This window comes from Centruroides sculpturatus, unplaced genomic scaffold, assembly GCF_000671375.1.
Source record: "Centruroides sculpturatus isolate CEXI.00-Female unplaced genomic scaffold, Cexi_2.0 scaffold1291, whole genome shotgun sequence".
Lineage (NCBI taxonomy): Eukaryota > Metazoa > Arthropoda > Arachnida > Scorpiones > Buthidae > Centruroides > Centruroides sculpturatus.
In genome coordinates, this window is record NW_019392629.1 from 61,874 (window position 1) to 79,075 (window position 17,202).

Below are 17,202 nucleotides of genomic sequence, written 5' to 3' on the forward strand. Positions count from 1 at the left end.
ATAAATAACTGAGTAATAACAATAATTTTTATTGTGGAATAAAAAGAATGAAAATTGGTAACCTGTCTCACTGTGTACCACTCAGTTAGACAGTGAGATATAACATGGTCCACACTAGGTTTTCTCAAACGGAATCCCGGGATCCCAGTTGTTTTTTTAACCCGGGAAATTCTTCTCATCTCAGGAAATCCCGCAAATTTCTTAAAAATTCACTTTTTCTTATTTTGTGTTAAGGTTGAGGAAATTTTGCAAATAGAAAGTATAATTAACTCATATACATTTGTCATATTTAGAATACATTTGTATTTATCGATTTTAAGCCTGCTTATTAATTTTTTAAATTTTTGCTTGTTATGGCATGTCACAGATTGTTAATAATCAATATGTATCCTATTTGTGGCAAGACTGAAATTCTTTACTTATCAGAACCTGTAATATCTTAAATAATTGTGCTGATAATGTCTTAATTTTTAACCATGCTTCAATAACTGCATTATGCCAGGTTGTGCAAATTGGGCAAGGATACAAATGAGTATGAAGTTTTTCTTCATAAACCTGATTACTAAACAAACTGCCAAATTATTGGGCTATAAGCTTGATGCCACTATTAAAGCAGCTGAGGTAGACAAATCAAAAATAGTAGAGAGAAAACAAAGTACTGCAACACATTTTGAAAACAAACTATAAACCTTTGAAGCTACAGGTGAAAAAACACACATCTGTCTTCTCTTAAATGCATTAAAGACAATTCCACCCACATCAATTTAATTGGAAAGGGCATTCTTGGTAACAAGACTTTTCACTACTAAAATAAAAACCAGACTAAGTGATCGAAGTATTGACCATCTTTCCTTTTTAAAATCTTATTATAAAAAATGTACAATAATATTTTGTATTATGTTTTATTTAAAAAATGAAAATTACCTTCTAAGTTAGAAGTTTGATCTAAGTTCATTTTTTTTCTTTAAATTTTCAACTCAATTCAAAGGCTTTTTTGTTGTTGTTGTTGTTGTTGTAAGTAACAAACTTTAATAAATTTTTTCTATTTGTGAAAATTTCTACATAATTCAAAGGTAATTTTTAATACATATTTTACACAGCATTATTAATATTATTATTTTGGAGGTTGCAGGACATATTAAATTACTTAAAGGATAAAAAATAATTATATCATTTGATTTCAAGATTTATTTTATATCTTAAAGGTTAATTATATCCTGGGATTTCCTGGAAGACAGATCACTTTTTACTTGAAATCCCGGGACAACCAAAGGACCAGGAAATGAGAAATCCTAGCTTGAAGGTCTCTCATTTTTGGTACTTTCCTCTCCCTGTGGGCACTTACAAGGCCTTTTTTCATGGATTGGATGGCCCAATGGGCAAGGCAGTTTAGGCACCAGCCTACTGTTCTGGGAGACTCAGAATCAAATCCAGGGAGCAATTCAGGAATTTTTCTTAAAGGCTAGTCCCAAATATATAAGGCCCATCCTTCATCACTTGGCTGCCTTATTGTGGGCCTGGGTGAATCTAAGATGGGCTTGAAAAAAAAGGCCCTCTTAGTTATTCAGGGTTAAAAAAGTTTTTTATAAAAAAGTTTTTAATCTAAAGCTTATTTTTCACTTAAAATAAAAACAGATTAAAACAAAGTTATTTTAAATCTATCTAATTTAAATTATTTACATACATTTAAATATCTTCCAATATTTCCACAATTTTTAGCATCCATAATATAACAATATTCTTCATTGAAGAACTTTCGAACTGAGACAAATTGAGAGTTTTCATTTCTAAGCTCAGTTTTTGTGTTTAGAAGTGGACCTTTCTTTGGATCAGGAAGATTACTAAATAGTGAAGTACTGGCCATGCTTTCATCTGTATAATTCAACAGTTTGTTATTATTATGTATTGTTTCAGATTATGTAATTAGTAATAATAAAAAATAATTTACCTTCAATTTTGCCTTCAGAAGAAGTATTATTATTATTGTTGTTGTTGTTGTTGTTGTTTTTATTGTCGTCGTTATTATTATTATTATTAACAATATCTGAAACTGAAATAAATGAAATAATTTATCATTTTACAGAATATAATAAAAATCTATACATATTTTTGGCTCAAATGTGAAAACAAACCTTTGTCATGTTCTTCAGCAAGCTGTGGAACCCAAGGAACTGTAACCTTTTTCACTTCAGGTAAATTGGTACCAAGAATTGGTGTAATTTCTGTTTTTGGCAAATCTAAATATAAATAAATAAAATAATTAAATGTATGTAAATAATATAAATTAGATATATCTAGAATAATAATGTAAAATATTCAAAAAAACAATAACTACATCTTTAATCTTCCAGAAATCATTCTAAATTTCAAATTGTTATTTCAATTCACAGTGAATAGCTGAGGAAGTTAAGGTGCCAGTTTTCTGCTCTGAGAAGCATGGAATAGAATCCAGGTGGTTGAAAAAACTCAGGAATTTTTTAAGAAATGGTCTGTCCTGGATATGTTAGGCTCCTTTCCTCATCACCCACTATTCCCACTGTAAGCCAGGTTATGATTAAAAAAGCTCTCTTAGTTGCCTACTAGATAAAAAAAAAGCAAAATAATACTTTCAATCCTTTAATAGAATTGAAAATACTATTTTGAAATATAGAACAACTGCTGGAAGATTAAAAATGCATTATTATTGTAAATATTCCAATTTTATTAGATTAATTATAGATATTTAATTAAAAATAAAATTTTTCTATTTTGACTAAAATGATTTATAAAATCCCTTCAGTTTAACATTATTCAATATCCATAGAAATCTGAAACAATTATTTGTTTCAAATTTGCAGGACAAATCTTAAATAATTTCATCTGATAAATAACATATTTAATTCAAGACAAACCTGAACAGCTTTCCACAATTTTAAGATCAGCATTATTTGTGTCTGTTTCAACTTCCACCTTAATTTCATCAGCTGTTAAAAGACTAACATTTTCATCATTTATTGAAAATGTACTGGAAAATTTTTCTGAAGTTGATATCTGTGTTTCAGTACATGATTCTGCAATCTTCTCTAAAGAGTTTGCTTTTGATCCATTTATTGAAGATTCTTCAGATAAATTGTTTACATCAAGGAGTTTCTTCCTACTCCTAAAATTAAAATTACTAAAATCAGAAATTTTATATACATTTATCATGACAACAATTTGAATTTAAGAGCTAGTACCTAGTAGAATGACAGCCATATTCAACAACTTCTTTGAAATCTACATCAAAGTCAGAATCTGAGTCAGCCTTGTCTTTTTGGCTGGGATCAAAATAACTAAAATTTAAAAAATTAAATTAAAATATAGCATATGAAGACAGTGATTAAATGTAGCAAAGTAGTACTAGAAATTAATTTCTAAATAATTATATATTTGTTACATGTTTTAAAGTACAGTTTAACACAAAATGTATTGTCAAATCATAATTTTTAAAACAGGAGAGAGTTCTTTCATAAAATAGCATGTTTAGTGAGCTTTCTTTTAATGCAATATATGCATCTTGCTGGCTGGAAATTAAGGCTAAGATTTCAACATGCCAATATGGAAATCCAAAATCAAATTCTGGTCAAAAAAACTCTAGAAATTTTTCAGGGATGGTCTGCCCTGGATATGGTTGGCCTGGCTAAATCCATAACAACCAAGGAAAGGGTCATCTTAGTGTCCATAGGGCACAAAAATAGTAAAAAGAATATATATATATTCTTTTACTATTTCAGTATTACAGTATTACACTATTAAGTCAACATATCTGTTTCTCACAGATATCAAAACCTTTTAATAATTTAGAAACACTTTCAGCTTATATTAAGCTATTCTCAGCTACTGAAAAAAATGCATTTTAACTTAGAATAGAAAACATAAAATAGATTTTTAAATTGATCAATCATCAAGTAGAATTTTACAACATATTGAGAATTCATATTAAATATACTTAGTTTTAGTTAAATATATATAGTTTTTATCCCTCAAATAAAGTTCATTATTATAGAAATTATAAAAATCAATTATTATTTTGTTTACATTCTCTGAGTGGCATCTGGGCATTACGTCTAAATGTATTAGAGACAATATGAATATACATACATCTGTTCTAGCAGATGAATTGAACAATGTTCTTTTAGTTGTATATTAGAACAGGAAACATTAACTTTAATGTCATATATAATGTCACTGTGTCATAGTGGTGCAGTTAAGTTATTATTATTCCTATTAATTAAAGCATAAAATTCTTTAAGGCAAATGTTTAATGAACTAATCATAGATTCTATATAGAAAATTTCTCTATTTTTGACTAACTTTATGATATAAACCTAACTTTGCTTGTTGTACTGATCTTATCTTTCTCTAACCTAAGCAACTGCATCATAATAGGAAAACATTTAAAGTATATTCTTAAGTTAGAATCTGTCATAAATCTTTTAACTATCGATGCTGTATGTTTTCCTATTATTGAAAAAAGGAATATTGCTATTTATTATCTATATGTTGAATCTTCTTAATCAAATGAGAATTCATTATAGGATCCATAACTTTACTTGGAAAACAGTGGCACATACAAGTTAGTAATATTTCAAACTCTATTTAACTCTTCCTGCCTAAGCTTTATAGATGATGAGTGGCAAATAGCTCTTTTAATTAATATATGAAAAGGTTCCAGCTTATGTGACATGATGTCATAACATCTCCAATATATTATATGTATGAATAAACAGATGGTTTTTAGCATTTTGTAAGCCAACATCATATTTATTTTCAGATTTCAAAATTATATCTAAATAATTTACTATTGTTGAGCTAATTTGCCTTAGCTTTATTTGGATGCCTGTATTCTTTGAAATGATTTTCTATATAAAGTCATTAATACAGTCATGATTAAACCATATTATAATTAAGTCATCTACATATTGACAAATTAACTTAATATTATATTTATCCACCACTGATTCCTCAACTAATTTTACTATTATTTCTAGATCCCCAGAAACCAATAAACCCATAAGCACTTATATAAAAATTGTTCCAAGTGAGTTGTCTAAGTAAGTTGCAAGTAAATTAAGAGTTTAAAACTAGTACCAAGCTTTATTCATTTTGAAGAAAATACATACATATGTATGGTATGTATTTGTTCCAGTAAAAACTTGTACGTAAAAAACTGGATTTTCCAATTCATCAATAGTATTTATTCATCAATAGAATCTTGGCAGAAATTGATTACTATTGGAAGGTGGTGCTACTTCTTCAGCTTCCTACTGTAATTTATTATTCATATAAACTCAAGGTTCAAAAACACTTCTTTTAATCAACTTCATCAAGACCATGTGTAAAACCATCTATTATGCTTAATTAATAGCTGTAGTAATTGTGTTATCAATTACAGAGTCTCCATATTTAATGCAAAACTGAGGGCTACATTCTGTGAGAGTAGCCGGGGTTACGGAGTAGGTAGTACCCGTGTAACACTTAATCGGCACCAGTCGGTAGGACTAGTTCTCTAGGATGCAGATCACTAGATCTGATCTTAAATATTTCACAGGAGAGCGATAACCGCTATATGATCCGAACTGCGAAGTTCAGATGCTCGTCAGGATTCCTTGACACCAGTTAATCAATCTTATTATACGCGGATTAACACGCGTGTGAGATCTGATTCGGAATCAATTTTAGAGACATTTAATTAAATTTAACAAGAGTAAATATAATAATTCAAAACAAAACGAATACAAATTACAACGAACGAGGGATATCAATAAGACAATTAAACCACACGAGATATAGTCTAAGACTTATTCGATACTGATGCGCGATCGAGAGAGAGAGCTCACAAAATTATTATAAAGCATACGACCTGTTTAGTTGTCGTTCGTCTTCCTCTCTGTAGGTAGGGGCACCTTGTAGATAGAGTTCATTTACTTCTTCGTACGGGAGATCAATACGTGCACAAATATAAAAGTATCTTCACTAAGTTCAGACTCGGAACTTAGTCTATGGGACTCGTTTAAGGGCGTTGGTCATCAGGAGGAGAACTGTGTGGAGTTTTGACGCTTCAGATCTGTCGAAGAACTCCCCGAATTCGGACTAAATTCCCCTTATATCTCCTGAATTTCGACCAATCATCGGCCAGTAACTCTTTCATGAGAAGGGACGAAAGGGGGATGAATGAGGGGTAACCATTTCCGATCTGAGTGAGATTTTTAACCAGATAAGGGAAAGTCAGAGGATGTTCTCTTCTGTGAAAGGAAGTAGCATCTGTTATCTGGTTTTTTCCCACGTCCAAAACACTAGTTTTTCACAAAAATGAAGTAATATTTTGTGTCGATATTTTACCATTATTAATAAAAATTCATAAATTAGACCCAGGGCCTTTCGGATCTCACAATTCCTTCCACATTCTGCACATGTATTTCATTCTATGTAGTCTTGATGTTCTTAAGTCATGAAACTGCATAACTGTCAAGTTTTTTTGTGTATAATTGTCAGAATATAAGATCATGAAACTTCAATAACTATTTCAAATATCAAACAAATAGCAACTTCAAAACTACATAAAAAGAGAATTCACTGTAAATGAAAATTTTGAAAATTTAATTTTAACATTTATGGTATTTAAATGAGTAAGCAGTGTAAGTGACAACATGATATTTTTAGTAATACAAAAAAAAAAAAAAAATTAAAACATTAAAATCATTGGTCTTAAAACAAATTTAAATAAATCACTGTAAAAACTAGAAGCCTTTAGTTTACTAATACAAAAAAAGTAAAAGGAAAGTTTATGTTTGTAACTCTAGGAATATGGATCTAACAAACTTTTCATCATCAGCACAAGCTTAAAAATAGTAAAACCAACAACTCCCACAGTTAATTTTTCCAGGAATGAAGACATTGATATATGTGAATAATTTCACTCAATAAAAAAATATAATTTTCATTTAATTTTTGAAAATAAAGCTAAAATATTAAAGATTTGAATATAAAACAAGCAAACCTGCTTTCATCAGAATCTTCTGTAGAATCATCAGAGTCTTCTTTATCATTTTCTTCAGGATCAACAACATCACTTTCATAACCTTCTTTTAACCTTTCTACAACTTCTATATGATCTAACTCTGCTAAGTATTCATCTCCATATTGATGTCCATCCTTTATTTCAAACATAATTAAAACAATATTTCACTTAAAATATTCATTTAATTAAAATTCTTATTATAAGAAGATACAGTATTTATGAAAACAATCAATCAACCTTAGCAAATATATATTTTCCCCCATCAATTTCTCCACCTTGCTGTGGTGGGAGCATGATGATCTGTGCTGCAGTGGTTTAGTGGGGATTTCTCATCTGAGTGTCATGATCGGGTCTAAGTAAGAGGTATCTACCAAGGTGAGATATCATGCTGACAACTGTTAAATATCTGAGTGGTATAACAGGTGCCACAAATAATCTTTTGGGCAACCAGACAACACCCCATTGTATTCAACCTTGTATCTGTATTTGGGCCTCTGCAGATGTTGACTATGTATTATCCTAAATGTGCATAAGGTAGTATCTATTGGAAAACAGCTGGCTGGCTGCTTCTGAGCCAAGTATTAGGCCTGCTGTGGCTCATTCAAGGTTGGCAATATCAGGACTTAGTATGCTGTTGGCTCATTACTGGTTGCTTCAGAACCTAATAGCAGGTCATTGCAACCAACTCATTGAGAATTCCATCATAAGATGTGCTGCAGCTAAGGTTAAATCATTATGTTAAGATTTATCAATCTCCAATAGAACAATGGCTGTCTTTTGTAGTATTGAGATGCTGTGTAATGATGAAGAACAGCAATAGTGCTGATACAGAAACCCTTTGTGTTCAGATGTAGGGCGAAGAGTTTGTATGAGNAGGGATGGTCTGCCCTGGATATGGTTGGCCTGGCTAAATCCATAACAACCAAGGGTCTCCCGGGAGGTCTTCTGTGGGAAACTGGCCCCTATTTAGGTATTACTAAAGTGGTGACCAGTACGTTGGTCGCCTGCGACCAACTATCAATGTTATAGTTTTATACACCTTGGTCACTAATGGGCATATTTCAGTTAATTCATATGACTAGATAGAAACAAATCGAGGTCTAATGGTCAGGTGGCCAAACGGTAAAGGTAACCTACCAATTTGGGGGGACTGGGATCAAATCCGCACGATTCGAAAATTCCAGAAATTTTTCTATGTTGAGCCCAATCCCTCATCACCCAGTATAGGTCTGGTCACACCCATAACGGGCTTGCTGAAAGAAACCCTCTTAGTGCCCACAGGGCAGAAAGAGTTTTAAAAAATAAAAACCGAAAAATTAGATTTATTACTTCTTTATTACTTTCAAATCCATTTTCACTTTCAAATACAAAAATACAATCCGTCATTTATAAAAAAATTTATTTTTAATATTGTTTGAAATGTATTTATACAGCATGTACAAGGTCATCTTGGCAGTGATTTTTATGTACCAAATCACAAATCAATTATCTAAACTTAGAATAAAAAGCATTTCTAGTATTTGTTTTTAGGTTCACAGAACCTTATTGTGTTCTAAATTGTTAAGTAAACAATTTAACAATTTATTTGATTTTATGATCAATATGTATCTAAACTTTGTTTTTGCTTAGTCAAATGCCTAATTGAAAAAAAAACTACATTCAATTATAAATTGTACAGTACAATTGTAAGTTTTGAACTGAAGTTACTAAATCATATTCATAAAATAAAATAAAGAATATAATTCTTGTTTCTGTAAATATGGTTATAAAATATAAATTTCATTTACAACTGTTTGAATTTTTGTTTTTGTATATGTAACTATATTTTTTTGACTTTACATCTTACATATTATATAATTTCACTTACAAAAACAAAAATATTCAAAAAAATTTACATAAAAATAAAATACTTTTTCTAAATTTTTAATTAACCAGTCTCCAAAACAGCATCACTTGCATCAGTTTTATACATTTCATAAACCTGCATTCATTAGAAATTTCGAAAGATTGTAAATTAAATTACATGTATCATTAGATGAAAATAAAATGCATTTCCCATAATTATATTTCTGATTGCAATATACTGTAGACAGATGAAAGCATAATAAATACATGATATTTCTGATAAATGCCATCCTTCAGATGAATGATCATGAGAGATTTAAACTTCATTATATATTTAAATGAACACAGATACATTTATGAATGTACACATGTATTTCTTTTTTAATGTTTTTAGTCAGAATTTCCATACTGATACTTCTTAGTCATAACAGAAGATATAAATCAATATATTTTGATTTATTTTCCTTCAGAAACTTTGTTACTAGAGGAGACGGCCTCGACATTCATTAGATGCACAATAACAATACATAACTTTCCCCGGAACACTTCCAACATCGTAGTTATAGTCCCAAGTTAATTCTGAACCTGCACGAATGTACCTACAAATTCCAAGTTTGCTGTAGATTATTTTTTTTCACAATATATTAATTTACATTTCATTATGCAATTTTAACAGAAATACATAAACTAATTATATATTAAACATTAGACTCTGCTTATTGTAATCATGTAGAATGTTATTTATCAATTATTGTTATCAAAATTAACAGGCCCAAAACACACATTATAAAAAATTTGCTTTTTTCTAATCAAAATCCAGTTACTGTTATCATTATTTTCAATAGGTCTTTCTACACTCTTTTTTCATGCTATAAGCCTCAATATATGGCTGTTAACATGGAATAGTTATCAGTTATTCTTTTCAGTTTTAACCAGAGCTTTAATTCTAGAAATCCTTGGGGTGTCCCTTATAAATTGATACAAGAAAAAATACATATGAAGATGTTGAATTCTATAAAAATTGATAATTAGTACTGAATAGATTGGTCTCAATTATTAAGTGGTATTTTAATATTCTATTTCCTGATGATTATGATAATGATAGACACCAACAAAGATTAATTTGTTTAGATAATGAATGTTTTAATACTAATAGTCACACAGGTATCTTTTTGATTAAGAAATTAAATAAAGTAATTTTTGATTTGTTTATTTGTTTTTTGAAAAGTAATTTTTGATTTGGGCAGATATAAGGCTCCTGGTTTAGATGGAATAACTTACAATATGATTAAACAATGTTATCCTGTAATCAAAGATCAAGTGTTACGACTTTTTAATGCCTGCTTAAATTTTGGGAATTATACAAAGAGTTGGAAAATAGGTAAGGTTATTGTTATTTTAAAAATCATCTTCTAATTGCAGTTTTATTTACTTAACCCACTTAATTTTATCACTTGGTTGTTGTTTTTAATATAATGGAATCCCAGAATAAATTACAATAAGCAAAGTCTACCACATTATTACTATTATTTTTGAAATTTTATATTAAATTTAAGAAAAGTATATTAAATTTGTTTATCATCACCATTACTATATTAGACACTATTATCATTAATCATTAAAATAAATAATAATAAAAGCATAGCACTAAATAAATAAATAGAAAATATTTCACTTACACCATAGCAAAAAATGCCACCCAGGGAAACCGCAAGTCTTGGGTATCAACAAAAACATTTTGAACAAATACATTTGGATTACAGCTATGCTGAAATATGAAAAAATTCACTTAATTTTTATATCTCATTGAAATAAATTTAGAATAAGGGTTTTGGATTTTATGGAGTAACAGAAGTCAGGAGAATTAAAAGTGTATAAACAGATAAATGTTAAATTGAGAATGTTAAAATGGGATTACACTGAACTATTATAAATTTAGTATCTCTTTTTATAATATATTTTTTTCAATCATTATTTACTTTTAATTTTTAATCTATAATTTTAACAAAAAATTTAATATATGTCATTTATAATATAGTATAATGTGATTTAAATCCTAATAATCAATTTCCATGTGAATTTCATAATGATAATTTAAGTATTGTTGATGATTTCAGAAATACCAGAAAATTCTGATATTTAATCACCAACCTAACATCAAAAATAATAAAAAGTATTTTTAAAATTAATCTGAATTAGCATCAGCAGAATAAAATCTTATTTAATATAATCAACATTTATTAATTTATAATTAGTGTCTTTTTCATAATCTATTTGTGTTTTGTTTTCTAGAGTATTTTTTTTTTATCAGATTGCTAATCTTTTTTTTATTTTTAATCAACCAGATGACTCAAATGGTTAAGGTATTAGCCTCCCATTCTGGGTGGGCTACCACCCTACCAACTACCTTGATTCAATGCTGGGAATTCAGGATTGAATCAAACTAGTTGAAAAACCAAGGGGTAACCTACCCCAGATATGTTGAACCTCATCCCTCAACACCCACACATCTCATTGTGTGACTAGCCAAACCACAATGGGCTTGAAGTACAATTTCTCTAACAGGATCCTGGCTGTTTTTTAACCCAGGAAATCCTGCAAATTTTTTAAAAGTTCACTTTTTTCTTATTTTGTGTTAAGGTTGAGGAAATTTTGCAAATAGAAAGTATAATTAACTCATATACATTTGTCATATTTAGAATACATTTGTATTTATCGATTTTAAGCCTGCTTATTAATTTTTTAAATTTTTGCTTGTTATGGCATGTCACAGATTGTTAATAATCAATATGTATCCTATTTGTGGCAAGACTGAAATTCTNGCATATACAAGACACAAGTGTCCACGTCGTTCTTCTCTGGTGGTTGACCTGGTACTGGGAACATGAAAGCCAAGCAATGTGGTTTGGGCGAACTCGTGACAAGTTGTGCGTACACGTAGCGTAGAACATTACATTAACATGAGATTAGTCATAGTTTCTTTGCTTACTAGATATCTCGTAGCAAAATAGAACTGACAATGTGTTATCTTGAACTACACTTAAGTAAATTTCCAAGAAAATGCCTAAAGGCTCTAAACTTTGCAACACCCCAATCGTGGCGCCGTGACACCCTAAGGTGCTGCAGCACCCCGGTTGAAAAACACTGCCATACAGCAATCAGATGCTATACTATCCAAGCTCCTATCCCAACTCACAATTTACAGCTTCTTTTTCTTATTGAAATACTGCAAATATCACAAATTATTATTCAAGTAACATATAAGCTTACCATAATCATCTCTATTTTCTTCATTCATTAAATTATAAAGAAGACGTTCTTGTGTTGTAGATTTCTTTGCTATTCTAGCACTAGATTCAATATTCTGATTTGGGATACATCCTCCTGTCTGTTTTTTAGCAACTTGAGGTCGAGAAGGAATATCGGATAATTGAAAATTTGAAATCTGCTCTTTCTGTTGTTTTCTGAAGTTAACTGATTAAATAATTTTGAAAATTTACAAAATTTTATATTTGTGTATTTCAGAAAAAAATCATAAAAATATTTTCAATACTTTCTTACCCAGATTTCCAGTAGGACGTGCTATGGGTTCATCAATTCCTCTTGTGTATTCAACATAAGGCTGATGAGGTCGTTTAGCAACAAGATTATGTCGACGAAACTTTCCTGTCAATCTGTTCGCTTGAGCAGTAGCCTGCAATTATTTATAATTTTGTAAATCTGTTAATAATATACTTACATTAAATAATTTTTATTTATAATTACAATACAATATTGTATCAAATTAAGTTATACACATGTAATAAAATTTCAAATTTCATGATATTTTATACACTATTTAATTAAATAATTCACAAAAAATATAGTCAAATATAAAAATAACAAAATTTTAAATATATTTACATCTATTATTTCATCACAATCAATTATAATAAATTCATGCAATATATGCTATGAAGTAAAAATAAACAACACCGTTCACATGTCCAGCACCACGTTTAAACATGGTGCTGGACTGGTGAAAGGTGTTGTTTATTTTTACATTATTTAATTAGTTCCAGTAAGCATTTATTTATTGATGCTATGAAGTAATACAGTGCTAAACTATATACAGTAGAGTGTCGTTTATCCGAATCAATTAGGGACTGGGGTTGTTCGGATAACTTATTTTTCAGATAACCGATTATGTACGAAAAAATATATTAACCTATCCCACGTTGAAATTTTTCTCTGTTGCATGTTGCTCTGCATTGAATTTTCATCGATGTTAGGCTTAATGTAAATTTTTAAAAATAATAATTGTAGCTATTGTATTGTTAAAAATTATTTCTTTATTTTGTACAAACAAAATAAATATACAGTAGAGCCTTGATTATCCGACTCAAGTCCCTATCAACCGACCCCTCGGTTAACCAACCGTCCTAGTCGGCAAATTTAAAATGTCCGCTATTGATGTGGCGCTACAATATTTGGCTATGTCTTGGCTACTTTAATATTATTTTTACGTGTTTTAGCTGGCAACACTGATTCNAATTCACAGCACCCAGTCTTGACAGCCCTGTTCAGAGTTCAAGTCAATGGCTCATCCAACTTAACTCTTTAAACTCAATTTTTTTTTCTTATGTACCTGGAGATGAAACTGTTTTACCCCTGAGGCCCTCAGGCTACAAGGAGAACTTGTAAAGCAGAACCAGTCAAACAAATCTTTCCCATTAGTCAATTTTATTTTGAATGGATTAAGCTAATTCTAGTCAATTTCATGTTTAAAGAGTTAATCTGTACTCTTTATTACCATTCATCCTGTTATATTTTAAATTAATGAAAAACTTTAGCAATATTTCATAACCTTTATTACTAATTATTTTAATGAAATTACAATAATTTTATACCTCATTTGCTCCTTGTTCAGTAAGTAACTGCCCTGCATAGATGCAAATAAACATGCCTTGAGGAATATCATCCAGACATCTAATTCCCCAACCTTTTCTTTCTGTTCTAAACAACTGGAGACGAACTTGAAGACCATTTTGTGCTACTCGATTCATACATGATGGACCACATTTACATTTTGAATTACATTCATATATTCTAGAGAAATTATAAAATAAATTTAAATTAATTTCATATATGAACAATAACACAATCATTGAAAAATAATACACATTATAAAGAATATGACAAAGTTACAGCTGAAAAATGTATAAACTAACTATCTCTATTGAAGCAATTACTTCAATAAAGATGTTTTATACACTTTTCAGGTTATCATCTTCCTTAGACTTGTTACAAAATAAAATTCTAACCCAGTTATTAGTGGTTCTTTTAATCTTCTAAATTTATATCCAGCATCAGGTATTCTCCCAGATGGAAGAGCTTCAGTAGCATTTATGGTAAGTTGCTGACATTGACATCTATCACGATCCTAATTCAAATGATAAATTAATATATTTTGTTATTAAAAAATATAAAGAATAAATCTACTTACCTGACAATTATCTTCACAATCGCAACCACACAAAAATTCCTGATCAAGATTAAGCTGAACTCCCTTAGCAGGAAATCTTACATTTGAATATAAAACATAAGGAGGGAATTCTTTATATAAACTGTTAACACAACTAACTGAAACATCTTCTTTTCCATATGTAATGTCAGGAATGTAGGCCAAAATCTGTAGAAAAATTCAGCATTTTAATAGTTGCAAAAGATTCTAATATTAACATTTTTCATTACAATTTAAAATGAATTTACCCTTGAAGGACTAAATTCAGAAAAAGTGTGGACACAACTATCAAAACAAAACAAATCAATAGTTAACTTTGATTTTGTTTTCCATAAGTAATGATTAACTTCTTTAATGCTTCTTAATCTCCTACGACAAGGAGTTACATAAAATACAACTCTCCTACAACCAGCTCGATGCTTTGTTACTTGCCTAAATTAATTATAATGAAAATGATTAAAACATGTTATAAAATTTTTGAAATCCATTAGTTAATAACTAAAATATACCTTTCCCATCCACAGAGAATTGGTATCTGCAAGGGATTCTTTCCCCTATACTTTGAGGGTTCATTTACTTTATCACCATTACATACAACACTACATTTATGAGGTTGGAATTTGGCACGTTTTCCTATGCTAATCATATGTATTTCACGATGGCCAAGTTGGGACTGTAGAATGTTAGAATCTAAAAATACAAGAAAAAAATTTAAAATAAAAATTAGGTTTTACTTTTAATAAAAATGAACACTGAAAAATATTAATATAAAAATGACGATATAAATTTATTCATATTGTCATTTTTATATTAATATTTTCCAATGTTATTTTTATATATGAAAATTTACTTCACTGCTTTTAATCTAATTTTTACATTTATGGCAAGTAAATAAAATTAGAAAATTTTCAAAAATATGTAATTTTATTATTATTATTTATTTTTGAAAAATGATGATGATAGGGCTAATTTATCAATCAGTTACTATAAAATAACAGTATACTATTCTTTTGTGTGCTATGATGATGTGTGATCATCATCTCCCTCTTAAATGGGATGGTTCCATTCAAAGAATTAAAGTATTAAAATGTAAGAGAAAAACAAATCTTGTTATTCTAATCAAGCATTTCAATGTGATAATGAAATTTTTTTTATTAAACAAAATCAGTTTATTTATTATAAACTTATTACGCATTATATTTATTCTTTTTTATGTTTTGGAATTAAATAAAACAAAACATATTTCTAATTATAAATTTAATTTTTGATTAANCATCTAAATGTGGAAGACCTCCATCAATTTATCATGACTGCCACTGATATGTTGAAACGATAGAAAAGAAAAACAAAGTTTTTCCCCCTTTCTTCTTACATAAATGTAAAGTATACAAAAAAATTATATTTTTCTTTCACTTCTGACTTTTGGATATTATATAACTTCAATAAATTTTTAAAACATTAAACCAATAATGATTAAAAAAGATTAAAGCTAAAAAAGTATAAAAAGAAATCAGTTTGCAGAGAAAAATACTTTTTAATTGACATTACTAACAAGCTCCCCAAATGCATTTCACCTATGAAAAGCCTTTTCAGTGGGGATTTATGGGAATGTTAACAGCAGAATGCTGGGAATTTTTTGTAAACTATATAAGTGGCTCTTATTAATAAGTTGATTGGCAGAGCATGAACTGTGTATGATTAGCCCCACTGAAGAGGCCTTTTATTGTCTTTAATTTCTCTTTTAATGATAATACAACATGTTTTCTTTTCGATGACATATCGGTAATATTAAAAGTAAATACAGTATTTAAATTGTGATCAAATTTTCAAGAAACAAACGTTTGTATTGAATTTGGACTACTACTGACCAGCGCTAACAGACTACCTATTNTAATTAAAAAAGATTAAAGCTAAAAAAGTATAAAAAGAAATCAGTTTGCAGAGAAAAATACTTTTTAATTGACATTACTAACAAGCTCCCCAAATGCATTTCGCCTATGAAAAGCCTCTTCAGTGGGGATTTATGGTATGTTAACAGCAGAATGCTGGGAATTTTTTGTAAACTATATAAGTGGCTCTTATTAATAAGTTGATTGGCGGAGCATGAACTGTGTATGATTAGCCCCACTGAAGAGGCCTTTTATTGTCTTTAATTTGTCTTTTAATGATAATACATGTTTTCTTTTCGATGACATATCGGTAATATTAAAAGTAAATACAGTATTTAAATTGTGATCAAATTTTCAAGAAACAAACGTTTGTATTGAATTTGGACTACTACTGACCAGCGCTAACAGACTACCTATTGTTTAAAAGGCCCTCTGGTGGCGCAATAAGACGGATTTTATAAAATAAAAAGCAGTTTAAACTACATTTTTATGAATAAAAATTTGACAAACTATTTATCGTTTTATGACGAGTAAAATTTTTTCGTCGCGTTCACGGCTTTTAAGTAATGCATTAACCTTCGAAGCGCGAGGCCCTTCGGACCGCGAGGCATAGGCGGTGGCCCACGTCGTCCATGCCTTACGCCGCCCTTGGTCATAGAAACGATGTGATTTGAATATAAATTATTTATAAATACGTATGTCAAGTTTTTTATTACTACGTAAAATATATTTAAGAGTTTACGGCCACTGTGCCGGGTGAGACGTTGTAGAAACAAAAAAAGTTATGCACTCCATCACGTACATAAACAGTATCGTAATTCGCCAAGTACAAATCAGCAAATTCGTAAAATGTTTGTTTATTTTGAACAATCCGGATAATCGAAAATCCGGATAACAGAGGTCCGGATAATGGAGGTTCTACTGTA

General features: G+C 29.5%; 1 protein-coding gene across 1 annotated transcript in view; it reads right to left on the reverse strand.

The window, feature by feature from the left end:
* Positions 1–1,158: 1,158 nt before the first annotated feature.
* Positions 1,159–17,202, reverse strand: part of LOC111617813 (histone-lysine N-methyltransferase SETDB1-like) — a 97,540-nt gene continuing 81,496 nt past the window's right edge. The window contains exons 18-29 of the mRNA XM_023359118.1: positions 14,897–15,077; positions 14,636–14,819; positions 14,370–14,555; positions 14,188–14,306; positions 13,774–13,972; positions 7,019–7,173; positions 3,216–3,311; positions 2,892–3,139; positions 2,133–2,237; positions 1,949–2,050; positions 1,685–1,872; positions 1,159–1,537 (exon numbers count right to left, since the gene is read on the reverse strand). Coding sequence (XP_023214886.1) covers positions 1,463–1,537; positions 1,685–1,872; positions 1,949–2,050; positions 2,133–2,237; positions 2,892–3,139; positions 3,216–3,311; positions 7,019–7,173; positions 13,774–13,972; positions 14,188–14,306; positions 14,370–14,555; positions 14,636–14,819; positions 14,897–15,077 — 1,838 coding nt within the window. The 3' untranslated portion in view covers positions 1,159–1,462. The remainder of the gene's footprint in view (positions 1,538–1,684; positions 1,873–1,948; positions 2,051–2,132; positions 2,238–2,891; positions 3,140–3,215; positions 3,312–7,018; positions 7,174–13,773; positions 13,973–14,187; positions 14,307–14,369; positions 14,556–14,635; positions 14,820–14,896; positions 15,078–17,202) is intronic.